We start from the raw sequence: 26,996 nt of genomic DNA on the forward strand, positions 1-26,996 counted from the left end.
TAATCAGGAGGATCTTTATTATGTGGCAAGATAATAATCCAAAGCACACCACCACCTCAACAAAGGACTTCAGCAGGATACATAATGACCATGCACTTAAAAACCTGAAAACCCCAACAAATCTGACAACTACACGATGGTGCAGTAAAATCCTGTAAAGGCATGACCAGTGAAGAAACAGGAAATCTAAAGTTTATTTAATGTATACTGAATAAAAGCTGAAACTTTTTTGTGTCTCTTCTCATGATCACCTTTTGATCCAACACACAAAATGTCTTCATTGCACAGAACTGTGAATGCAAACAATGTCGTCATCCACTAAGGTGGGGATTCAATGCAGTACTCTAAATCAAGACTGTGGAACTCCATGTTTTGGCTTCAGGTACTTTAGTAATTACAGTCTTGCAGAAAACTGGGCAAAAAAAAAAAAAGACAGCATACATCGAATCATTCATCCCATGTTACCAGAACAATGTGCTAACAGTGCAAAGACAAAACATTAATCACAAGAATGTGAGGCGTGGAAAAGTGCTGACAGACTAATTTGATTTGTTTACTTCAAAAATCTAAGTTACATTAACATTTCTGTGCCTGTTAGTGGTTAGAGGAGAGCTCACCTGCTGAGATTAATCCTTAAAACTCGAGCGTTCCCACAGCGATCAGTGGAAGCAACCGCTAGCTACGGAAAAAATTTAAAAGCTAGTTTTTTTTTTTGTTTTTGTTTTTTTGGAGTTGAATGACAAGGCAAGTTTTAACACTGAGAACACAGAAAGACACATTTAAAATATAAACCGATCCCTTTATCGTGTGAGGATGCGCCGTACACCTGGAAGAATAAAACATAAAGCACATACAGTCCAAAGCATCTAAAGTGCTGAGGGGGAAAACACAGCGCGTTAAAATCACAGCATAGATCAACCAAAATACAGTCAAACAATGTGTTCAACCAAACGAGCGATCCGGTGCCTGCGTGTGTCTCGTGACCGTACCTTCACGCCCTCACCTGATGGCAGCTGGTATTGCCCAGTGTGTTGTATATGAAACAAAACGCTGCAATGTTAGCAGAGCGCCTTGTGATGCTGTTTTAATAAAGTTTAAAACTGTTAAAAATCCAAACAGACTGGAGAAGTCCAGTCCGGCACAGTCTGATGACGGTGGCGTCTTTGTTTGGAGGTTTAAAACAGGTAGGTAGGCTGTGTTTCTTTCCATTTGTCTAGAAGAGCTGGATCATGGACTCCCGGGACTTCCCTACTCCGATCCATTTGACTGATGAGGTGAGAAGCAGAAGAAGCAATCATCTTAGAGGAAATACTGAAAATCTATCAATTTAAAAAGCTGCTCATCAGTTCTTGCACTTCCATGCGTGACTTCTTACCAGGCACTCCCACATGCTCCTCAATGAAGCGAACATATTTCTGTGCGTTCTCGGGCAGCTCCTCGAAGCTTCTAGCGGCCGAAGTGTCGCTGTCCCAGCCGGGCAGGGTCTCGTACTGAACCTCCACACGCTGCAGCACCTCCTGATTGGCTGGCACAAATCAATAACAGCATCACACCATTAGCTTGACAGGAGGAATCACTCGAAGGGCAACAGCAACAGATCGATGTGTTCTCTCTGAAAACGGAGCTCTCTGTAAATGATCAAATAGACTGGAAGAAGAGAAAAGGCTGCCCGATGATCTCCCATGAAGGCAGAAGATTCTCCACCTACCCAGATCCAGTTTAAGTCTACCAAGCAAAACAAAATTCATTAACAAAGCTCACATGTTCAAATTTTTCCTCACCTGGAAAGTGAGGTATAGTTTGGTTGTCGACTTTGTACCCTATGCCCACTTTGATCTCGGTGAAAACGTCAAGTATGTCGAGTTTGGTGAGAGCTAAACTGAAAGAGAAGACGGACAGCTTTACAACAACTGGATACAGATACTTTTTATATTTTTACAGCAAATCACTAAACAGATAAAACAGATCTGCTTTAAACAAAATGTGACAAAAGGGATGAAAAACTGTCAAAAAATCAATAATAGTCACCGTCTTCCTAAAACTTATTAGCATCACATCACAATATTCAATTCAATTCACAAAACAGTTGCCTCAAGGTGCTTTGTATAGTAAGGTCAAGATCCTGCAATAATACAGAGATAACAGAGAAATCCCGACCATATGACCAAGCGCTTTGGCGACACTGGGAAGGAAAAACTCCCTTATATCCACGTAAGCTTTTAACAGAGCAGTTCCCTCTCTTCTTCTCTTCCTCTAAATACATCATATAACATATAAACAGGTTACATGATGTCCTAAAGTGTTTAGATACAATAATCAAAGATACAGAAACTTCCTTCTGTAGGGACACAAAACCAGCTTAGTGACATAAACTCGCCAAAGTGTTGCGACTTTGCCCTAAGGTGCCCAAGCATCCTAACTGGAGTTGTGACTCTACTATAAAATACCTTCTTTTCTCTTAAAATATATAAAAAAAATAATAATTTAAAACTCACGCTGTGAAGCCATTAATCATATGTGCATATTTGATGAGCACCAGATCCAGCCAACCGCACCGTCGTTTTCTGCCTGTGGTCACGCCGACCTCCTTCCCTCGAGTCTGCAGCAGGTCTCCGATCTCCTAATGAAAACAAGAGTCTAAACTTGAACATCAGTTCTTATGCAGGTTTTCTGTAAATGTTTGCAATCGCAGAAAACAAAAATACTCTAAATTTGTCTCTAAATCTTTGAAACGAATTCTAAGCTACAGCTGCTTTATTGCTGGCAGTGTGGCAAAACTCCTCCAGGTGGTGCTATTTAAAAATCTACTCATATTTCACACAGACAAATTAAGTGATTAGGCCATGTTTTAACCATGCAGACACAGTAGATACTGTATGTACGAAACAGTTAATGTGTATGTAACGTGCAGCTTTTAATTCTCGATGTGAAATATGAAGTCGTGCTTATTAAAAATAAAACCCGATCTAAACCAAACTTTTATCGTGTTTATATTTCGTATCGGTGTGTGCTCGTACATTCTTCTGCTCTGAGGGGAAAGCACCGATGCCCACTCTTGTGGTGTACGCCTTGACGACCCCATAAACCTCGCCGACGTTCTGAGGCGGCATCCCGAGGCCCGTGCACACCCCGCCCACCGTGCAGTTGGACGACGTCACAAACGGGTACGTTCCTGCAACGACACCAGAGGTGAAGTCGGGTCATACTTTCTCATGTCACATCTCCTTTACTGGTGTGAGTGCTGAAAAGGTGATGTCATCGCAGGCTTGTTTTAGCAAGTGTCCTGATTTGTACTTGTACAAAGTCTTTCATATCTGTCCAGAGATTTGTGACAAAACCTGCAAAACAAGCTGTGACTGGACTAGAAACCAGATGGCTTCTACGTGACACTCAGTTAAATTTAAAGTAATTTTCCTAGTCTGTCATTCTGTCTGATTAGACCTGCGGTTGTACCTTAGGAAACATACAGACAGACTGACACAAACAGAACAATCAATCAGAAAATGACATGCTTGGAAATTTTTAAAAGCAAATAAGTGCTGGGATCACAAAACCAGTTGCTGGAGGCTGCTGACATGGAGGTAATCCCATTGTGAGGAGAGACTGTTGTGTAATCAAACAGCAGTTTTGGTGTCTAAACCATCAAACGTGTCCTGTCAAAGTGCTCTTTATGTAAACGCCGACACACATGTGTCATGTTCTGATCATGTGTAGATCTGTCAGAAAGAGGGGATGTGTTTCGCTCTGACACCACAGAAACTACAGGCGTCGTCTCTGGATCATGTTGAACTTTGACTGTAATTTAATCTGCTCTCAATGACAGGTTTGTGCTCTTACAGAGAGATATTATGGTTAATGAAAGGAACAATCAAATTGTCATACTTTAAAGTCTTATGAGAACAGTTAAAGAGGCCCTCTAATTCTGATCAACTGACCGATAGACTCAGGGTGCCTCCGTGCTCATGCACAGGTGAGTGGTTTGAACTTGTGATTGTGCACGCCAAGCCCAGATGCACAAAGCGCAATAATAACGATTAAACTTACCGTCGTCCCTACCCTGAGCTCCATGCAGGCTTTTGCAAAGAGCATCGCAAAGCTTTAAGTGTTTCTTGGACAACGTCATCAGCTCACCGTGGGTGCACTAAACAGCACTTTGCAATCAGAAACAAGATTTATACTGACACTACAGGTTAGCACAAAGAAACAAAGAAGTGAAGTAAACACTGATTTACTGACCAAAGTCGATGTCCAGCAGCGCTGCATTGGCTCCTTCCACCAGGATTTTCTTAGGAGGACCATGAAGTGCCTCATACATGTAGTGCACACCATCTCTTACCATAGGCTTGATCTGCTCAACATAGTCCTAAAATAAAAAAAATTAAAAAACCCACAAAAAACCCAACATAAATAATAAATAAAATAGAGGGAGATCTGCAAAGAGCACAGCTAAATGTTTTCAGATTTCCTTTTAGTTTTATTACCTTTAACTTGAGCAGCTCTCCGTCTATGTCGATCTTTAGAGTGGGGTACATAGACTGGTACTGCTGGGCCAAAGCTTTATACCTGCAACAAAGAATGATTCTGATTTATTTCAATCATTCATGCACCTTGGTAACACTTTTCATATTTCCCCCCTCCTTTTCTGGTGGGGAAGTAGGAACAACCAGGAATGGCCACATTCATGAAGAGATCAACCCTTTGAAGGAGGTCAGTGAAAGTAGAAGGGTTTAGCATAGAAATTCGAATGTCTATCATGGTGTTACCTACCTGCCTGTGCAATCAAACTGATTTTTTTCTACCTCCAATGATTATTAAAAGAATACATATGAGATAAAGATATTACCCTCCATAAAACTCCCCTCCCATACTGTGACATGTCCACTTGTGCTTTTCACTTGAATAATGATCATAGTTAAATAACACTAGCAGATTTCTGTTGGTCTGTGTGAATACTTTGGGGTTGCTTCCTTAATCACAATGAGTTACTATAGCAGGTAGCAACTGTTTGGAAACTTTATTTTAATTAATCACTTTGCATAACCGTAACCTAAGTTGTAAAATTCTTCCTGTAAGTATTCAAAACCACCATGAGATAACCATAACAGCTGAACCATCTTGAATTTCAACTCTGAGTAAGCGAAGCAACTTACAGAGCTGGATTTCATCTGAACACCTGCTTAGATCTGCTTCCAGTAAAAGTTCCTGAGTTTATGGCACCGAAAAAAGGCTCGTCGGCCAGTTAAAATTTCTGAGCTCGGTGGTTCAAAAGATATAAAATACTACTCAGCCTTTAATTAATTAGTAATCTTAAACCTTTGCATAGTGACAGCGTCGCTGTCAGGGTAGGCTGAGCGGTGACTGCAGAAATGAAATGTGTTTAAACAGTTCAACTTTATCTTTGTTTCGCTTCTACAGTTGTTTATTAATGCAACATATTTAAATTGCAAACCAGTCCACCTGAAACTAAACTAAACAACCAGCTTCACACCAACTTCAGCTTCTGAAAAGTAAAGATAAGATATTTTATTTAACCCTTACTTACAGAGACAGTCCCGTTGAGACTCAATGTCTCATTTACATTTACTTATTAATGGGGCAAATCCACTGGTGGATGTCTGTGGGAAAGTGACCCTCAGCTGCCTTCCTCTGTGAGCTCTGTGAATGCTTTCCTGATAACTTTACGGACTCGATCACTAGTTTAAGATTACACTGAATAAAACCTGGAGTTCATTTTGGAAAGTAGAAGTCAGGAGGATCCTCCAGGGTAGCAACTTTCACAGGCTTGCGCTTTCACAGCCAGATTCACCCACTGGTTGGTCACATGCCGTTTCAAAACACTAGATGGCGATGGTGGAAACAGTCTATTTTACTAACCAATGGGTAACACTGTGGTTGCATCCAGGTTTTATATCATTTATGGTCTAAACTATGGTCTAAAGCTTCTTTTGTGATACTGGCACAACAGCAACAGTTACCAGACAACCAGACACCTGCTGCTGATATGCAAAAGTGATCAGGGTGAACGAGCACTGCATGTTGAGTCTTTATAGACTGTGGGCCTTTCCAGTCTCCAAAACTCTATTCTGAAAGGTAGATGTGACATATATAATGTTGTTGGTGAGACTGACCTTTCAGAGAACTGTGTGAAGTCTGCCAGCAAGTCACATATCCTGAGCCCGGAGCGTGCCGCCTTAGCCGAGTACACCGGACCAATCCCCTTCTTTGTCGTCCCGAGGCTGGACAAGGCCAAGAGAGGAGGGAAGGAAACACAGAAAAAAGAAAAAACAGCATTTACATGCAGTCTTACTCCACAACATGAACTCTGAAACTGTAAAATCATTTCATGCCATGCACAGTTGCACACAAATGAAAAAGGAGCAGCTCAGTGGTTCTCACAAGAACAAAAGTTTATTACGCTGTTTCTAAAACAACACAACATAAAAAACATTTGACCTGCCACCTCTCATTTAATATCACTAAAACGGTTTCAAGTTATAGTCACAGACTAGCAAGTCCGAACTCGTGATGTGGAAACTTTTATTCTCTGAAAAATGACAAAATGCAGATGTTTAACTGTCACTGAGCCATTTGCTTCTTCTCTACAGACTCCAAAATATTATAAACTCAGACAGAAAGCATCTTCTCACACTAGAGTATTATAGTCTGACGTGCTATCACCATAGAATTACTACAGAGACAGCATGCCCACCTAAATACACATCTACATACAAAAGCTTACCATGTCATCATGTACCTCTAATGAGACGCCCTATTAAAAGGAAGTCTTGGCACAGCAGAATATTTACACCCTACATGCAACTACAGAACAGAAATAGATAAATATGCCCTACAGTTATTGCGTTTCATCATCAGTGCAGCCAATATAACTCATGTAGTATCCAGTAACCATATGTGCCAATGTGCATGAGTGAAAAGTCAGCTGTTTCTGCCAGAGATGTAAGAAAGTAAGAAGGAAAGTCCAGTCGTACAAACTTTTGATTTATTTTTAAACACATTTTTGCTTTATCTGAAATATTGCATCATTTGACATCTTAATAACACTTATTTAAATACAACTGTCAGAGATGTTTGAAAAGGGATGAACTCTTAAGTACAACTGGGAACAAACTCGGACACACTACACTCACTGGTTATTCTGTTATGTACTTCTGTTCAACCGCTCACTGATGCAAATATCTAATCAGCCAATTATATGGCAGCAACTCTGTGCATTTCAGCAAGCAGACATGGTCAAGATGTCCTGCTGAAGTTCAGTGTTGGGAAGTAACAGAATACATGTACCGCCGTCACGTATTTAAAATACAAAATATGAGTAACTGTATTCCGTTACAGTTACCGTTTAAAAAGGTGGTATTTAGAATACAGTTACTTTGTTGAAATAAATGGATTACACGGCGGTACTTCCCTGTTTCATATTGTGGCCGGTCAGGCCTGTTTGGGTTTTGTTTGACAGCTACGTTCTGTTGTTCCATTACGGTTGCCCTGGTTACAGGGTGACGCTCTCTCTCTGCGTGTTTCCTGGGTGAGAGAGGCCTTTTTGTTGTTTTTGTGCTAAGCTAATAGGCAGAATGCTACAGGTATAGCTCTAAAGAATGTAGCATCATAGGCAGTGTAGTCCGTGCTGCAGGGGGAATGGACTGCCATACCCGTTATGTGTCTGTGAGCGAGGGAGGGAGAAAAAGGAAAAGTACGAGCTGTCATCGAGCAGAAACGGGAGCTGGAAGCATGTAAATAGAATAATAACCACTGCAGCCAAGAACAGTGCCTGACGAGCCCAGTTGTAAGTAAGCTATTAAGACTCGACAGTACACCGTGTTCGTGTTTTCCTCCAAAAACAATAAATTCCATTGGAGCAGCCTTTCAACGCCTCTCTCTGTCTCTCGCAAGCAAAGTTGACCCAGACAACAAAGTAAAGCTATTTTTCGGCTACGGGCCCGACACAGAACCCACCGTATTAGCCAGAGGTCCCTTTACTACGGTTCGGAGCCGTGGACCTTCAGTAACAGTAATAAATCACAGCAATAGTACATTCACATAGTTGTAAACAGCATGATAATATATTAAGTAATCCAAAGTATTCCGTTACGTTACTCTCATTGAGTAACGTAACGGAATACGTTACAGAATACATTTTGGGGCATGTATTCTGTATTCTGTAATGGAATACATTTTAAAAGTAACCTTCCCAACACTGCTGAAGTTCAAACAGAGCAGCAGGAGTGTTTCTAGTTCCTTGTGGAATCTGTGCCACAACAATTAAGTCACTTCTGATGGCAAAGGGAGCCCAATCTACAAAAGCTGTGATAAAAAAAAACTGCAATATAAAGCATGATATTTTAGTGGAATTAAATTGGATTTAATTTGAGCTTTACCCCCAAAGTTTGAATACAGTGCAGAATAGTAGACTTTACATTTAAAGTGAGGCAACAAAATTTGAAAAGAAATATTAGACAAGTGGAAAATTAAATGCGTGCAACTTAATGTCCATTTCATGAATGATCTTACAGCAGTGCAAAGCTGGGAATGAGTGACGCATCATCTTTTTTCAAATATTTGTAGAAAACTTTAAATATTAATTTAAATCTTAAAGTTTTTGTTTCTTTTTTACTTGCAATGTTGCTAAATTTGTCAGAGATGAAATTTATGACACACAGTCGCACAGACATCCCAGCCTTGAACTGTTTTACAGACACTTTTAATTTTATGGTAGAATAATCTTGATTACAAATCTTGATTATAACATGGAATTGAGAGTTACTAACTTAAATGTGTGAGGTTAGATCAGCAGTATAACACCGGCTGCTGTGATATTCCAGCACTCTGAATTGTGTTGCCTGGTTCTGTGATCGTATTCTGCTCTGACTTTCAGCAGACCTTACACTACAGCGTGCCTGCAGATGCTGGAAATCCACCAGCCTGACATCGCAATCTGCTGAAAGCTCATAATGACTCGGCCATTAAAGCACATGCACTCTGTCGCTCTCAGAAACACGTGAGCCGGCTGTGAGTTTGGGACCGTGGCTGCTTTTAACAGGAGTATGCTGGGTCTGAATTTAGATTAGCATTCTGAATGTTCCTCAGGCTTAGAATAATATTCCTCACACATATCAGTATGACACAGTGCCCGGGCGAGTACTGAATTAGATGATTGAATATCTCGTTTTACTACCTATTTTATTGCTTGTGTCCTTGTGGAGAGTTTAGAAGTCAGACTGTCAGCAGGAGCCTGCTGCTTTACTTAGTCACTTGTTGAAGCTGTGCTACTCTGTCTCGCGCTACAGAAACGACACCTGCTGCAGGGCTGCTCCTCTCTGCCTGCCCTCCGACTTCTCTGAGGACGCCTCCAGGCAGAGGAAAGCTGAGGTTACACGCACAGTGTCACTGTGGAGAGATGTTCGTGCACACATGCAAAGTAAAGATAAGCCTATGTGTGAATAAGTAAAGGAGAAAATGCTATATCTATCTTTTTAAGTTACTATATATAATATAATGGGCTCTGTGATATGTATCCATATGGTTTCAGATACAGAATAAAACAGCATTGTATATATGAATATAGTTTAATGTTCTGTTACATTTTACAGGATTTCTCTAGCTAATTCTGACAATTCCAAAATTGGAAAATAACTCAAAGTTTAAAGGTATTCATACAAAATAAATTAACTGTGCAGGTGAGGGAGCACACAGAAGAGTCTGTAGATTTGTTCATGCAAATAAATCCTGGTTTATTTTCGGAGACTTTTACAATTTAACAAACTACTTTCAGTCTGTACTGACCCATGAAATGGCCAAAGTCACACAATGACACAAACTAACCACACTAGACGAGACAAACTCCCGTTTGTTGTGAGGATTAAATTAATAGTAGACTGCAAATGCCCTCAAACCTATTATTGAAACCATCAGCAAGAAATATTAAAAATGCTTTCATTAAGGCCTCACCTGCACAAGCCTAGAGACCTGTGGGAAATCATCTGGTGGTCTTTGGTCACAAATGAAAATCATGCATTCCCCAACAGGCTGCTGGCAGCTGCTGTGAAATCGACTGCTAAACCCCATTCATGCAGGCCTAGAGACCAGTTAGTGACCTCCTGGTAACTACTGGTCTAAAGGAAAATGTGTATTCTGTGATTAGCAAGAAAACTGAAACTGAAAACTGCATCTGCAGGGAGAATAAAGCAATCACAAGACGATTTTTGTGTGTTCCTTCTCTGCAACCAAATCACACAAAAGCAGATGTGATCAACCGAGTTGTCGATGAAACATTTTCCCTAGCGGCTGGAATTTGCCAGAGGACGTTGTCGACCGGTCTCTAGGTCTGTGTGAATGAGGTTTATCTTCCAAAGTACTATAACACTCTTTGGCAGCAATTACCCAGTTTAAACCTCCCGGCGGACTACAAACAACATTAACATATTATGTTTTAAGCTGTTTTGTTTAACAGCTGAATATTTACACATCGAGCAGCAACAGGATGACATTAAGTCCAATAATCCGCTTTTAACTCCTCGTGGAAATATCTGGCATTTTGGCTGCTAAATCCTCCACGATGTTCACCATCTAGTCTCTTTGCCTTTCAGCTGTTTAGTGATGAGCGCACAGAGTGGATGTTCAGAGATCCTTGTGTAAAATTACACTATGAGAACACAGAAAATGAAAGGTGTGCATGGAGCCGAGAGTCACCACGATGCTCTGCAAAGCCGAGGGTGGGAGCAGTTTTAGGTGTTATTACAAAAAATGTCAGTGCTTCAAGTTTGTATGTGAGGATTGTGTATGTGTATTTCCAAACAAGAAAGGAGACTAAGATGTTTATAGAAGAAATCCAACATGTTCAAAGCTGCCGTTACATTCTTCTACCTGGATTTACAGTCATACTATTGTCAACCGCATTCAGCAGCTACTAGTGGTGCAACGGATCAAAAATCTCACGGTTCGGATCGGATCACGGTTTTAAGTCACGGATCGGATCAATTTTCGGATCAGCAAAAATAGAAAAAAAAAGACAAAAATTCAACTCGCCATTTACTTATTTAAGTATTTTTTGCCTATTAAAAACCATTCAACTGAAGATTCATTCCACGCACTTATATAAAAACAAATTAAGGTGCAATATGGACATTATGGACCATGCTGGGCATCCTCTGCATCCTCTGAGCACGGCCATAAACAACCAGATGAGTCTGTTCAGTGACAGGTTGCTTCTCCCAAAGTCAAGGACCAGCAGACTTAAAAAGTCCTTTGTCCCACACGCCATCAAACTGTTTAACTCCTCGCTGGAGGGGAGAGGGAGGGGAAACGGGGACAAAGGAGGGGGGAACAAGTAAGCTGTAGTGCCTTTTCACTGTGCAATAGTTTTTGTTAATATCCAACGGTGTATTCTTATTCCTATTTATTGTATTTATCCCTTTTGTATACTCTGTATTTATATATGTGTATATATGGTATATTTCTGCTCACATTCTGCAACTTCTGTCAGTGCTGTGCTACTGGAAACTGAATTTTCCGAAGGAACCCACCCAAGGGATAAATAAAGTTTCATCTAATCTAATGTAATCTATAGGGCAGTACAGGGCTTTGTATCTACCACTCCGCTGTGATATAACGAGCGGTCACGGTCACGTGGCTTTACATTGACCTGGAGGTCGACCCATTTGTAGTTAGGGCAACAGAAGATGCCTGGGACAGTTCAGCCATAACTTTAAACTTCTCCTGCGCATACATGCTTGGAACGATCTTGTCACTGAAGTGGACGCGCAACGAGATATCATAGCGTGGCTCAAGCACATTTATCATAGTTTAAAACCCTCGTTTTGCACAACGGAATACGGCTTCCCGTCTGCAGCTAAACACCCCAGTAGCTTTAGTAATAGCTTTAGCCCAGTTGGGTTGGGCAGCAAAGGGCTGCTCAAATGCCGCAAACTCCTCTACTCCGCCACTTGGACCGCTAGCGCTGGCCCACATACCCACCACGCGCACCATACACATACTTTTTTTTCTTTTTCGAATCTTCGGATCACGTGCGTACCGAACCGTGGAGTGGGATCGGTTCGGATTTCGGATCAACCGTGATCCGTTACACCACCAGCAGCTACAGCTGGCAGATGTTAGCGTGAAACATGTGGAATAGTACCCTGACCCTGTGACAGCAAACTGCAAAACTATCCAGAGGCCTAACTAAGATTCACATGACAAAAAGAAAGAAAAGCATGACTCAGTGCAAAGAAGAATACCGAAAACAGAACGCAATCCAAGATAAGGAACACAAGGAGTGGCATTTATTCAATCAATGACTAACTTTAGTGTTTGAAGCTGTGTTTGCTAATATACGGAGTACCTGAAACTTAAAGTGTGTGCACGCTGTGTGTACATTGCAGCCGTTTGTAAGCAACAGGTTTCTTACTTCTGGCCTGCTTGCTCTTGTCTCTGCTGTTCCTGAACGCCATCAACCGCTTGGTGGAAGTCAAACACTGCGAAGGAGGGAGAGAGGACACACACACACTCACACACCTCAAAGAAAGCAGAGCTCCCGCATTCACACACACATACACGCCCACACACACACACTTCTTCTTGCATGCATTCAAACTGTCGCACACTCTCTAAAGTAAACGAGTCCAGGGGCAGATCTGTGAGGACTTACCAATGTGTGCTCTGTCCGAGATGATCAACCGTTTCTCCCAGCCTTTTAGACCTACACACGCATATATGCTGTGAGTTCCACACAGATAACTAACACCATGTTTTGCTCAGAAAAAGAAAAAAAAAAGGAAGTACAGCACTCACTTTTTCCTTTGCGTTCATTTTTTTCTGCTTCTTCGAACAGGCCTGGAAGATGGATCACCACACCATTGCCTGATGTAAAAACAAAGCTATGTGACATTACAGTTCTTGGTTTCAAATCAAAAGAGTCAAAGCTGAGTTTATTTCTCTGTAAACGATCAGCATGCGCCCTATTTTGGTTTACGATCCCTTAAAAAATACCCAAAATTATGTTTAAAGAAAGAAGAGTGACTTTTGATACGAAAGTAAAAGGTTTCAATGCCACAGTGAAGGTTCGGATTCTCCTACAATAGAGAAATTACAGGTAGTATAAAATTCTATCATCACCACAATGTCACGCCTTTGGACATTTGAACAGAACGGAGGCTTCGTTAATGATATTAGAAACAAAACTTACTACAAAGACAAGTCAAACTTTCTGACATGTTATGTTTCACACTGTTGTCATTTGTGATGCTGTCGATCGGAGATGTCCTGAGTAGCTCTATGGGGCGATATCGAGGCCAATCCAGGCTTATTACTCTGGATGAACTAAAATAAACCTGATCAAATTTAAACCCTGTCTTTATAGCACTCCACTGTATTAACTTCAGCCTGCTGGTGTTACTGTGCAGTCAGCCTCTATCAAGCAGCTTTGTGCTCCGAGAGAGTGAAAATTAAGGGCAAATGAGGGGAGAGAGTGTGACCTCTGAAACCCAGACACTAACAGATGTGTTACTGATTCTTAAATCTCTCCTCTGACCAGGGCACAAAGCGTTTAGATACCAGTCACTCATTTCTGGCCAGAGCTGACAGTTACTTTCACAGATAAGTGTTTTTGTTTCCAGCGAATAGTCGCATCGAAGGTTTCTGTGACCTTGAACACACTCGTCCTGGCAAATCAAGACTTTTGTACAGTTACAGTTGTTGCATGAGCACCAACCAGTGTTTGTTTCAGTCAGATCTACCCATTACTCATCGCATCATGGTTCAAAATACAAATAGGTGACGCCAAATTTGCTTTGTCTGTTGTATTCTATACTGTCTGCTGTTCAGACCACAGTGGAAGCAAACCTGAATGCAAAACTGGCCAAACAGGATAGCCTGCATCTGAAAATGTTTTAACTTAGTTGGAAGACAAGCTTATCGTTCCCATTTGTGGGCAGAGTCGCTTCATTTGACTGTGTGTAAGTTGCATCTAAACCAAAGTCAGCGCCCGTCATTGTGAAAGCAGTCTTAGGTGTGCCTGAATGTAATGCCAAGGGACAGAGGAGAGCTTTCTTTACTCACTGGAATATTCAAACAGCTGGCTCTAATTAGCTTTTAACTGGAGCTTCATTAAGTGGGGGCAATGAGGTAATTACTTTAACCAAATTAAATATATGAAACAAGGAAATTAGCTATAAAAGCATTAAAAAAGCTCTTTTAATGACACTGTCAGAATGAATGTGCTCACAAAATTATGTCACAACAAACAGAAATATGCCTCTACACATGAGTGCCACAGTCGTAAGCAAAAACAAAGCAGAAACAGTATTAAGTATTGATAGACTGTACGTGGTCAACTGCAGATGTGTACAGGGACTGGGAGCCTTAAAGGAGAAGTTGGATCCATTAGCTAATGAAATTACTGCAGATGGGTGGATACGATGTAGCCTGCAGTCTGGCTCTGAGTCAAGCCGATCGCACTCGCTGTAAGAGTCGTCAGGATGGAGGCTATATGAGCGATGACGAGCAGCCAACTAAAAGGGATCGCGCTCAGTTCAAGAAGAAAATAGCGAGGAACTGTGTGTGTATCGTGCAGCGATGTAAGTGTATTTCTGCATGCGATACACACCAATGAAAGCGGTGACCTTGGGGTTGATGATGCCGCTGGGTAGGAGGTGAAAGTCGTACTCGACTGAGTCGACCACCACTGTGTGTCCTGCGTTGTTGCCGCCCTGCAGGGAGAGAGGGGGAAAAAAACAGAAACTGATGACTAAAGCCAAACAGCAACTAGAGGAGGCTCTCCAACTTTGTTTTGAAAAGCCAAATAGTTTGGCGAGAAGCAACAAGCATCATACACAAACCCCGAAGCGCTGCCTGTTAGGGTATGTGTTGCTCTGCGCTGTTGCTTAGAAACCTCTGCTTACTTTGAGGTCAGAAAGCAGAGGTATCAACCCAGTATAAACCTACTGACAGATGCATGGAAGGGCATGTCAAACGAACTGTTGGTAATGTGTGGTAAGAACGCGTTCATAATCCTCTAGTCTGCACACCCAAACACAGTGACATGTTCTGTCAAGACTCTACAACTACAAACACACACTTTAAAAATATAAACAAAAGGAATATTCGTAGTTACGCCTGAAGGACATGGTACTAAGCTGGAGGAATAACGAGTTCTTGCACCCCTCCTTACAACAAGCTGTGATTACAAAAGTAAAAGCTAGACTGAAGTTTATAATATTTGCGTAACAATATGCAATTTGTCTACAGGTTCTAATACTATTTATATTTATATAGGGCTTTACAAGCTCTTCAGTCCTTTTCTTGTCAAAATTGGTGCCTATATTAACCATAATCTGTCTTTTTTGTTTATTGAGCCTTATTAGCAGTTCATATGGCCCCAATAATCTTCTACAGTTGAGCAGAGATTACAAGCAAGAAAAAAGGATATGCTAATGCTACTTCTTTCCAACTCCACACTCAGATTTTTTAATTTTTAAGTCTTTAACCAGTGAGGCAAAGCAACAACACTTAGAATAGCTCATCAGACTTTGTGCATCTTTATACAAACACTGTTCACATTTGCAGCAACGTTCGCCAACACTTAAACTGACTTTGACATGTATAAAAGGCCAACTCCTCACGCTTAACAAGACGATGCTATCTACCTGACAGCTAAGTCGGTGAGAAAACAGAACCTCATCAGTTTTTTTATGATAATAGTAAATGGTAAATGGACTGGTTCTTAAATAGCACTTTTCTACTCTTCTGAGCACTCAAAGCGCTTTACACAACTTGTGCATTCACCCATTCACACAAGCACATTGTTCTAAGTGCTTTCTAAGTAACATTCACACACATTCATACTCCGATGGATGCATCGGAGAGCAATTTGGGGTTAATATCTTGCCCAAGGATATTTGGCATGCAGACCACGGGAAGCCAGGAATCGAACCACCAACCTTCCGATCAGTAGATGACCTGCTCCACCCCCATAGTGATGATAAATCACAATAGTGATGACAGATTTATGACAAGAACAAAATCAGCTAATCATTCAGGCTGTGGACTCTTGGAAGTGCAGGTTCTGAGAAGCGAAAGCAGTATCGCCATCGGTGTGTAGACGCTCAGTACTGAACTATATATGTACACCAATTTGTTTGCAGCACAAGACATCCACTGGCTAAAGGAAACTACAATTTCAGACAAGCAGAGACCATTTAATCTTGTTGTATTTAATCACGCTTCTGTGAGTTAATCTGATAGGATGTAGCACAGACGCCTGCAGATGATTTAGCACATCTGACTTTAGAGATAAAAATGGGGGAACCCAGAAAAGGAACAGTGAGTTCTTGGACTAGAACATCACAATCTGACCTGCTTTACTCCTCTCTTCTTCATGTTTATCAGTCAGATGTTAAGGTACAAAAGAACACAAGGTACACAGAAAAGAAGGGGAGAAACAAACACATACTTAAGCAAGTACTTCATTTTTTTTTAAATTTCTTTTTCTTTTGCTGTGATGAAAAATTAAACTCCTGATCCATTTTTTCTGCTGCAGCTTGCGTCACTACTCACAACCCACAGTGCCTATTCAACTTAGGCTATCGTGCTGAAGCCTGTGGACATAAATCAGGCTCAGCATGTGCTTTGGCCACATGGAGTTATTCCTGGCTACAGCAGCACCCTGAAGGTGGAGAGGGGAAACAGATGGGGGGCAGATGCCTCTCCTTTTTAGATATGACTTTTACGATTCACCCCATCCCCCAAAGACCCGAAGAACTCCGGTCTTCCAGCAGTCCCATGACCGGCTTCTCGTACCCATCACAAGACACAAATTTTTACGATGGTCACCTACTGCCCTTTAGTTTGGGAACTGCAGGGGCAGTGTGATTACTGCTCTAAGGGTACAATAGAAGGTCTCTGCTATGCAAACATACTTCAACAATAACAGAAATTATTATTATTATTATTATTATAAAAAGAGACAAAACTAAAGCTGTAGTAGCTTTTTGACAATAGATAAAGGACCGGAGGAAAAATCTGACCTTGCTGTTGGCAATAATGAATCATGCGACTCTGACCTGGGATAAATGCTTTGATGTGAAAGGAAAAACATGGGTTAATCTTGCAACTATGCATCTCTTAGCCATTGGAATTAACTGAAAAATTAGTCAATCCCTACGTCATCAGGCGCTACTGCTAGTTTCTTCTGAAAGACATAATTACATAAGATTAATTTACAGATTATTTGTCTTCAGCTTTAAGAGATCTTAAGCAGATCCAATCTTTGGATCTTTATTTGGTTAATGTGTTTAAAATGCATTTTTTGCCCCATCCTCTCATTAATGTTGCGATGCAAATACTTTTGAAAAGCACTCGTTGGTCTCAGATTTATTTTGCAAAAATAAGCATCTTAGAAATGAGCAAGCAGAAACTTCTACTCATTGTATAAGATTTTAATGTCTCAACGTCTCTGTTTTTACTGCTATGTCAGAATGGTAAGTTGGGTAAGTCGATGTCCTGCTGGCGCATCTGATCTTTTAGGTAGCATCGATTTCCAAAAAGATCTCAGTTCAGCGGTTTTGATGTTCACACTTGTATTTTCTCTTCTTTTTTTACTTTTACAACTAATAGCACTGGAAAAAAAAACCCAAACTGCTCAAACCCACTGGGCATACCAAACGCCGAACAGCAGGCAGACATCGCTAGAACTGATAGAAAGTATTCAACTTACATTCAGCAGGTGGCCAAAAACTCAATAAAAACTTAGAGTCTGAATGACTTTTTGAGTATGATCATGATAATTTAGGTTGCTATGAATAACACTCAGACTTGATGATAAACATGATGCTTTTCATCAAACTCATTATTAGATCCTACCTGCAAGATAAACCTGATTTTTACAAATGTCACCCACAGAGTTTTACACAGAGACAGCAGTGGATTCGGTAGATTCAAAGACATTTACATTTTCAGAGGCTGGGTACAACTCAGTATTTATATCTCAGATCGCCGTCAGATAAATTTTGTTTTTTTTCACAGAAGATACTGTGATATACCACAGCAGGAAAAGTGATGCTTGATGGGACACAGTACCTGCAGTTGGAGAAAAACACTTTTCATAGAGGTTTTGAGAGTTTGGGAGAACACTGGACTACTTCAACCACAAATCCTGCTTTTCAAAAAAATACTAAATATAGTTATTACATTTGACTTCTTTTAAAAACTTTGACGCCTCACCAAACTGTGTTCACGTTACCACACTGAATCCCATGTGTTAGCACAAAAACAGGGACTTTTTATTAGCGCTGCCACTTTTCATGTGAATCAAGTAACGTGCAAAACAGTTAAAACAGTTCAGCACCAACTCCGTTCTGTTCAGTCAGTTAATGCCAGATAACAACTTTGCCAAACAGATCAGTTGTACCTAACACTTTGTCTCTGAGAAACAGGGAGTCATGGTGAGGACAGGATCTTCCTCCTAAACAGGCTCATGTTTTGTTGGCAACCATTTGCCTTACTCAAGTGTACTCTGACACTAAACTGCAGGTCATGTTCTGTACTACCTTACAATGCTGCAAAAGATTAACTACATCTTATGAATCAATCATTAAATCAAATCAAATACCATACTCCAGAATTTGGGGCATGTATGTATGTTTATAAGATATTAACTAGCCGTTGGGGATGCTCACAGTTACTTTTCTTCTTTGTGATGCAAACAAAAAAACATAAAACAGGAAGGTAGTTTAAGCTAAGGCTGGATGTGATCACACCCCGAGCAACCTTAACAGATCAGGGTTTTTCAAAAAGATTTAGAAACCCCCTCTAAAAAGTTTTGGCCTTCCACTCAAAAATAAATTAATAAATTAATAAATAAAGGCACAAAAAAGAAGCACAGAAGGAGACTGAGATATCCTTTGGCCAGATGAGCTAAACCTAGGCTTTGTTCCACTCCATTCTGGGTTCGTGCTCATGTACAGTTAGGAGCCCATCCAACGGGCAAATGAAAAAAAAACAATGTAACTGTATTTGTTTAAATGTTTCCTCAATCTATATATTTCCAAAACGCAGATCTATTTAAATGATATAATTGGTAGAACACAGTAGTTCATCATACACACTGATGAGGCTAGTAGTAACTCTCAGAGTCAGCTGGCTAAAGGATACAGTACTGCAAACACGAATGAAACAGAAGTGATGGAGGAAAATGGAAAAACTAGCAATGCTGTGAATTTATGACGTGAAACTTTGGTCAGATCTAAATGAAGGAGCCAGGCTGCCCTGACCAGTGCAGGGGTTGCTGCACCTCTCGACCAAAGCAATGAATATCGAGAGAATATTTTACCTGCATTATTATTTATTTTTTGTTCAACAAAGAAAGTTCCTTTTCTAATTGGGCAAGAGTATTTTACCCAAGAAGCTCTCTGAGCTCTATACTTTATTAATATTTCAACATTAATCCGTGAGCACTAGATCTGACTGTGTTATCGATGAGATTAGCTGAATCAAACCAAGTTGCTGAGGTCCCACCACATAGTTGTGCCCAGGGGTCTTTAACTTCAAACTGACCGCCAGCATCTGCCTCTAACTGGTCACTGTGCAGAAGCTTTCCTGCATATAAAAACTAATGATTAGTTCTCCTTATGTGAATCCCTGTTTTGAGCCAGGAAAAATCCTGCCGTGGTTTGATATTTCCCCTCTTTTTCTGGTAGGAAGGTCTGACTTCAGTTCATTACAGATGATTTTTATCGGATCCTTTTAAGTCTTGAAAGACCAAATGCATCAAAGTCGAAGGGCTAACGGGGCAACAGTCTCTGTTTTCTTTTCTTTTTGCAAACATCTCTATAGAAACTGAGTCGGCGTGCGGCAACCGCGTCTCCAGCTGAACTCGTACATCATTATAATACAAACCATTGTAAGCTAAACCTACACTGTAAACAAAACTGGACAAAATTGGCTTTAAAACTTGAGAGGAAGTATTATCAGTTTCACCTGATGACCTTGCTTCACAGCCTTTGTTCTGCGTCAGGTACGTTTCCCATCTCCGATCAGGTGATTGAGCCACTCTAAACTTTTAACTGTAAAATGTCTGAATAGTGAAAAACACTTCGTCCAAAATGATAAATAAAAATATGACAATCTGGAGCTGTTGTTTAGAAAGCTACTTAAATAATCAGCTATTAAAGTACGTGTTGAGTCATTTCAATCCCACATCAACAAATGTTTAAACGTTTAAAAGGTGTGAGCAGCTTGTACAGAAATATATTACTGTAAATTTGTTTTGCTGGTATCACGCCCTGTCTGCTACACACCTCTGACTCACACACCCAACTGTCACCAACAGCATCTTAGGTCTGGGCTGTAAGGGACACCGAGCAGGACTGCTTGGCAAAGCTGATTTTATAAAAAGACTAAGGGTGCCTGCTGCAGCACTTCACCGCTCACTTACACATCAAGCACACATGTCATAACATCATAATGCAGTGAGGGGAAGCACGTCTGTGCAGGTCGCCTGACAGACAACTGGACGGAAAAGGGAGTTTCCTGAACAACCAGTTTTCGCGAGCACTCGGCAGATTCACTGGAACGTCTGCATTAGTGAAAGAGGCTGGGCTGTTTGATTACAGCAGAATTATAAACCACAATTATTTTAGCTCCTGTTGAAATTATTTGACAGGTTTATACACGCACTTTCCAAAAGTAATTCTAGGCTTATCGAGCAATTCTGTATAATTACATCGACTTCTGTAAACATTAATTATATTTCAGCTGAAAAAAAGAAAGAAGCCACAGACTGTTGTGGGTTAATTTGGACTTTTTTGAGTGGAGAGCAATAAATGTGGCGCAGTAATTGTTTTATCTCAGTATCTTGTTTTATAATTTTGGAAGCCAACATTAGAATTTTAATTAAAACTGAACCAAGTGCACATCACAAGGTGTTATTAAGCTTTGCTTTTTTATTAGGACCAAGGTTTGCTTATAGCGCTTATCAGTTTAACAGGAAATCCACCCCATCTGCTGTCAAACAGATTTAAATCATAATTTTGAGATGTTTATTATGCATTTTAACTGCTTTGGTATCACTGCCTGATTAGAGGATATGGTTAATATTTTGCCAGTTCACTTGGTAGGAGCTTTGTGAGTCTACTTATTGGAAGAGTGCAGGTTTGAGCTTGAGTTAGAGCAGAGATGTCAAACTTATTTTATATCGAGGGCCACAAACAGCTTACTTTGATCTTATGTGGGATGGACTGGTGAAACTCCAATTTCTGACAGTGTAAAAAAAAGTTTAACTGCATATTTAATCAATTAGATACTTTAATATAAGACAAAGAAGAGATATTTCAACATTTTGCCTCACTTTGTCTACATGGTAAAGAATTACTGCTTTGCTATGCCCTCCTTCACATTTTCCATAGCCATCCAGCTGGCCAGATTGGGGTCTTTAATGGGCCGATCCTGGCCTCCAGGCCTTATATTTGACACCCATGAGTTAGGGGGTGAGCTGAAAGGACTATCTTGAGTCCAATTTTCAAAAAAAAAGTTACAGTGCTGGAGGCCAGAACAACACATCATAAATGCATTCACCATATGTTAGTCATCAGATCTTCAAGGTGAAAACGGTGAGATGCTTTTCTTTTTTTAAAGCACTTCTCTCAAGCAAGTTTCAAACCTCTGAATCAGATTTTCACACCTTGCCAAGAAGAATTTAAACCAATGTGTTTCTGAGCCAATCTGATAAATTAACATTGCAGTGAATTGATGTGGACTATCCTGACGCTGTTATTAATTGTGCGTAGGCACAGCCGGATTACTGGAAAGAGGAGGGAGGCACTGGGGTTTTTATTTGTTTCCCTCTTACAGCATGAAGAGGAAGTACCAAAATCACATTTTACCTCATTGTGACAGAGCGATAAAGTATTTAATTTCACCTGCTTTTTGTTTAAATGCATACAAAAACAGTTAACAAAGACAGACTTAACCGTTGAAGCTTTTGCCTAGAAAAAAAAAAAAAAAAACCTGGTGCATAAGCCTGGCAGGCTTGTAAAACATACTGTGATTAGTTTGCTTCCCCACTCCCCACTCCTCACTGCATTACATGCACAGATTCAGGCTGACAAACTGCCTGTTTGCCATCTGCAAAGGTTTGATGCCTTTTCTTCCAAAATAGGAAGTACTGCGCATTGTTCTGCAAACACAACACACTCAGCTGACTAGTTTGCATGTTTAGTTGCTAAGGCAATACCTAAACCAGTCCAAAACATAAGGTTGCTGCATTTCAAATCCAGACACTGTATGATGCGTAACAACATACATCACAGCCCTAATATAAGCAGTCTGATGCAGCCTTGCCAGACGTCAGCAGTCTTCTTTCTGTTGCTTTCCACAATAACAGCAGTGTTTGAAGCATTTCTTTTTAACTGAGGGTTTGAAACCTTTTTATTTAAGCAGATTAAGGGCAGATACAGGCTGGACAAAAAGAGGAGAGGCATATTAAAAGCCCAGGGATAACATATCCGGGTATTTTAAAGTCGAATCCACTCATTTTGCATGAGGAAACCACAGTGGATGCAAATCAAAAGTCCTTGCAGTCTTTGTACTGTCACCATTTCACTAGCAAGCTTAATTTTATTCTATCTGAGATTCTGGGCTCGGTCTTTAGTCTTGCTAAATGAAAGGTGAAATTCATTTTGTAAATTGTGGTCATTATTAGAGTCTGGAGGACTACTTAGGGTATGCTCACTGGCTCATGATTTTGTCAACTACAAGTTGTTAGCCAATGAGTGTGTAGTGTCCTCTGTGTCACAGTCAGGCCTCAATTGTCATGTCGGGCTTCAAAAGATGGTCAAAAGAACCAATGAGTGGCTCTAGCCATTGTCTATGCAGTTAACAGATTTTAAAAAAGCTAAAACACTAAAATCTCTCTAAAAGCAAGCTGTGCCACTCTGTGACCATCGTGGTAATGCTTACAGAGGACCATAAGTGTCACGTCAATATTCCTTATAACATGGAGATTCACCCAAATCTCCCTGTTGCAAAACTGACCAGGCAACGCTTCACAGAGCAAATGAACAATGTAAATAAAGCATGCTCTAAAAGAAACCATACAAGGCAAAAGAAGGGGATATTCTTCAATGGCATAGTTAGTCACTTGATCTCAACCCAAGAGAGCAAACAAACAAGCAGCAGCTGAAGCTGGCTGCAGTTAAGGTCTGGCAGAGTATCTCAGGGGAGGACACGCAGCATTTGGTGACGCCCATGGGTTCTACACTTCAGGCAGTCATTGACCGCAAAGGATTTTTATCCAAGTATTGAAAACAGTCCTTATACCAGTCTCTCCATCTACTTTTGTATAAACATGGCTCTAAAATGCTTTTGTATAAAACATACAAAAGCATTTTGGAGTATATATAAAGTCTTCATATAAAAAGAATTGAAGTGCGTCACTTATTAGGAGGTAAAGTGAGTGTCTACAACAAATGCTGATTATTAGTAATCAATTAGTAATCCTTAATTAATGCTTCAGAAAGCAGGAAGGGGGCATTCTTTAGGTTTTACAACGCTTGTTTTTGGAGAAAAATAACCTTACTGACCACTCAAAGTGCGTTTAATTGCAAGTTACACTGTAACCACATATTCATACAGTACTGTAAACTTCAAGCACTTTTTGCAACTCACATCTATGATCAATTCACGAATGTGTGTCATAGGATTGTACAAGGAAAAGGAGTACTCATATAGGCAAACTGCACGCAGACAGGCTTGGTACCAGGAACCTTCTTTATGTGAAGCAACACCATTACCCACTTTTCCACCATGGCACTGAGGTACCCTCTCTCAAGGAAACCTTTGACCTCTGTATGACCTCTATTCCTTTTGTGCCCCCACACACGATCACTCCTGCGCTGTTTTACTATTGCACTGTTTAGCAATTCCTCCCCATGACACTTTAGAGACCAGCAGATGCACAGATACATCGCATGTCACCACTGTCCCATAAAAACATACACAGAGACATGGCATATACAACTTCAGAGTTTCAAGATTCTCTAGTTTGACTGCAACAGCATCAGTGTGTTAGAGTTTGTAGTACCTGCACATTTTTAAAGTTTATATTTTTGTGTATTTTTGGTGACGTTTGAAACGCTGTCAAATGTCAACACCGGTCAATTTTGAGGCCAACAGCAATTAAGGCTTAAAAGAAGAAAAGAAAGAAGAAGAAAATGCCTTAAGATAACTTTAATTGTGCCAATACCGCCAAGACACAAGAATTAATGAAGAGCTCGGCTAGAATAAACACAAACCGAGGATAGCCGCTGTCTTGCGCCTTCTCTCTTCAAATAACCAGCTCTAGGTATCTGTTTTACGTGTGCACATGAAGTCACCACAGCTTTACAGGTGTTTGGGGAGCTAGGCAGCTAGCAGGAATTCAAGGTGACTTTAGCAAAAACACAGAGAGCCAGCCTGCCTGTCTGGGGTGTTCGTCAGCCAGGAAATAGTCGCTGGCTTGTTGGATTCAATTCACACGGTCTTGTGAGGATGACAGAAAAAACGGGGAGGAAGACCCCGCTTTTTCCGGTGCTAACCACTTTCACGAGGTGTGAAATTGGTGAAATCGCACCTGTTATGTTGTGTATTTGTAGTTCGGGACAGTACGGGTGAAGCCCGGCACGAAACAGAGGTGCTGTATAAAAGGAGCTGAACGTATTGCTGTCGAGTTCGTACAGATTTGTATTTGCATGATTCGCGCAATATTTCCGTGGCGTGACAGCTCCCACTGAGTGGCTGGAAGTCGGAAGCTGACAGTAGGTTTTCATAAAGAATGCGGCAGAACATCAGAGAGGCGGGTGTTTCAGCTAACGAGCAGCGGTTACCTGCGGACTCTCTCCTGACGACAGAGCTCACCTAACGTACCTGGCATCTGCACACCATGTCCGCGTCCTGTGCCAGCAGATCCACAACTTTCCCCTTCCCCTCATCGCCCCACTGAGCGCCGAGTACCACGGTCACTTTGTTGCCAAGCGTCGGCTTGGGTATCCGTGTCTTCGGGGCTTCCTGACTCCCGCTGTCCGACATTTCAGCTCGGTCCCTGGCTGTCTCCACTCCTCACCGACCTAGACTGGAGGAACTACCAGCAACTGACCCGAACCGGAAACATGGCTTATTCTACGCATGTGCGAAAAATTCTTCTTCCCAGTCCTTTCACAATAAAATGGTGAGATGGTTAAATTTAGTACTTTATTATTCTTTCCTATAGCAAACTTTCTGAGCTCGCACAATGTTAATATTCCTATATTTGTTTGTTTGCGTGATGGAAGTTTAAACAGAAAGAAAGAAAGAAAGAAAGAAAGAAAGAAAGAAAGAAATATGTTCTTTAAGTAATTTCCAAAAATTCCAGTAGATTCTTAGATTTAGAAAAGATTACATTTTTCCTCTTAATAAATATATGCATGTTTTGATTGCCTGGAGGCTAATATATGAGGAAGTTTAACAGTTAATAACACACTTATTACTATTTTGGTAAAGACTAATTTCATTTTCTCAATAAAAGCTGGAGAAATACTTGCGCTGGGTGCATAAAGTACGTGTCTAAATAATTATGAGTTTAATGGGAAGCACTTTATTAAACTTATTATTATCATTGTTGGTGTTTAATTGTAATAACATAACAACTTTATTTGCAGATTATCCCACATTATGCCACAGTGGCCATAAAATAAATCATGACCGATCACATTTCACCAGAGAGTGCAAGTCATTGAGCTGATAATCTCTCGTCTTTAATCTGTGATCGAATACATGAACTTACATATTAGACATGAAGGCTGTTTGAGCTAGCGGTACACTCTGTGCATGAGTCTGAAATCGCAATTAAGATACAGAAGTTTGGATTGAAAACCCACAAGGACCTCTGCAGCTGCAGCTTCAAACCACAGTGGAATAAGTCAAATAAAAACACGTGCAGTATTGAGCTTTTAAAGTTTTCAGAATCTGACTGTAAGCAAATATTCTGCAGACTTCAGTCCTGCTAGTCAAGGAGTGAAATAAATAGAAACACTAGCAAGCTTTTCATTAAAACTAAATTAAAACACACTTACGCGCAGTCTTGTTGTACTGCATATGAGATGTTTTTCTGATTATTCAGCTCCCTCTGCTGGTGATCATAATGCATGCAAGGCCAATATCCCTGGAGCATTACTGGAGCCATGTTTCATGTAAGGTAAACTAGATATAAAAACCTTTATATGAAGTCAGCTATTTACATTTGGTTGAAACTGTTTCCTTGACAAAGGCTCAGCAATGAAAAGAAACCTAAAATAAAACAATATAAAAGTATGTCTGCAATTTGCCTAGTATTTTTAGACAAGTCTAACAGTTTACCTGCTGCAGATGGACATCAGCGGTGCCAGGTACAGCTTACATCATGTCCCTTTTGTTTCCTTTGAGCTCAGTGTGGGACAGATGGTCAAGTGGGTAGACAGGAGAGCACAGTGTGGGAGCAGTGGGCCCAGGTCACGACTCAGACTCTGTGGAGTCAGTTATAAATTAATGCTACAAAGGTTTTTCACTCTGACCTTGGTTTATGGAATGAAACAACAATGTGGATTTATTAATTTATTAATCGAGACTCACTGGATGAGTCCTCTAGTCAGGCTGGCATAAATCTTTCAAGTTCCTACCTGCTGACAAATACCAGCAACAAATAGGAGAATGATGTGGCAGTCAAAAATACAAAGAAGTGATACAATAAATCTAAATTAATAGAATCTGGGGACATGAAATTTACTTGACTTACATGCATTTGATTTATATTTTAGCACATTTCCCTAACTAAACATTTGATTTTATACACTTTCATTTTATTGCTTCATGCTTTTCAACTTTGATGCACCAGAGGCACCCCGCACCAGGGCTGAGCCCCCATGCACCCACCCGCACACAGCCTCAGCGACACACTAACCAGGACCCAAGCCCCCAAGGCCCAGCCAGAGCCCCAGCCT

General features: G+C 40.6%; 1 protein-coding gene across 1 annotated transcript; it reads right to left on the bottom strand.

The window, feature by feature from the left end:
* adss2 (adenylosuccinate synthase 2) lies at positions 1-25,152 on the bottom strand. The gene is made up of 13 exons (XM_087850111.1): positions 24,910-25,152; positions 14,618-14,720; positions 12,805-12,873; positions 12,662-12,712; positions 12,422-12,488; positions 6,129-6,236; positions 4,482-4,563; positions 4,237-4,363; positions 3,018-3,172; positions 2,496-2,620; positions 1,782-1,879; positions 1,376-1,525; positions 1-1,266 (listed from the first exon to the last, which is right to left on the bottom strand). Exons 1-13 carry the CDS (start codon positions 25,069-25,071, stop codon positions 1,214-1,216), a joined length of 1,350 nt encoding a protein of 449 aa, XP_087706237.1. The 5' UTR covers positions 25,072-25,152; the 3' UTR covers positions 1-1,213.
* Positions 25,153-26,996: the final 1,844 nt, after the last annotated feature.

Source organism: Neolamprologus brichardi, chromosome 13, assembly GCF_056152115.1.
Source record: "Neolamprologus brichardi isolate AB-2024 chromosome 13, ASM5615211v1, whole genome shotgun sequence".
NCBI classification, from domain to species: domain Eukaryota; kingdom Metazoa; phylum Chordata; class Actinopteri; order Cichliformes; family Cichlidae; genus Neolamprologus; species Neolamprologus brichardi.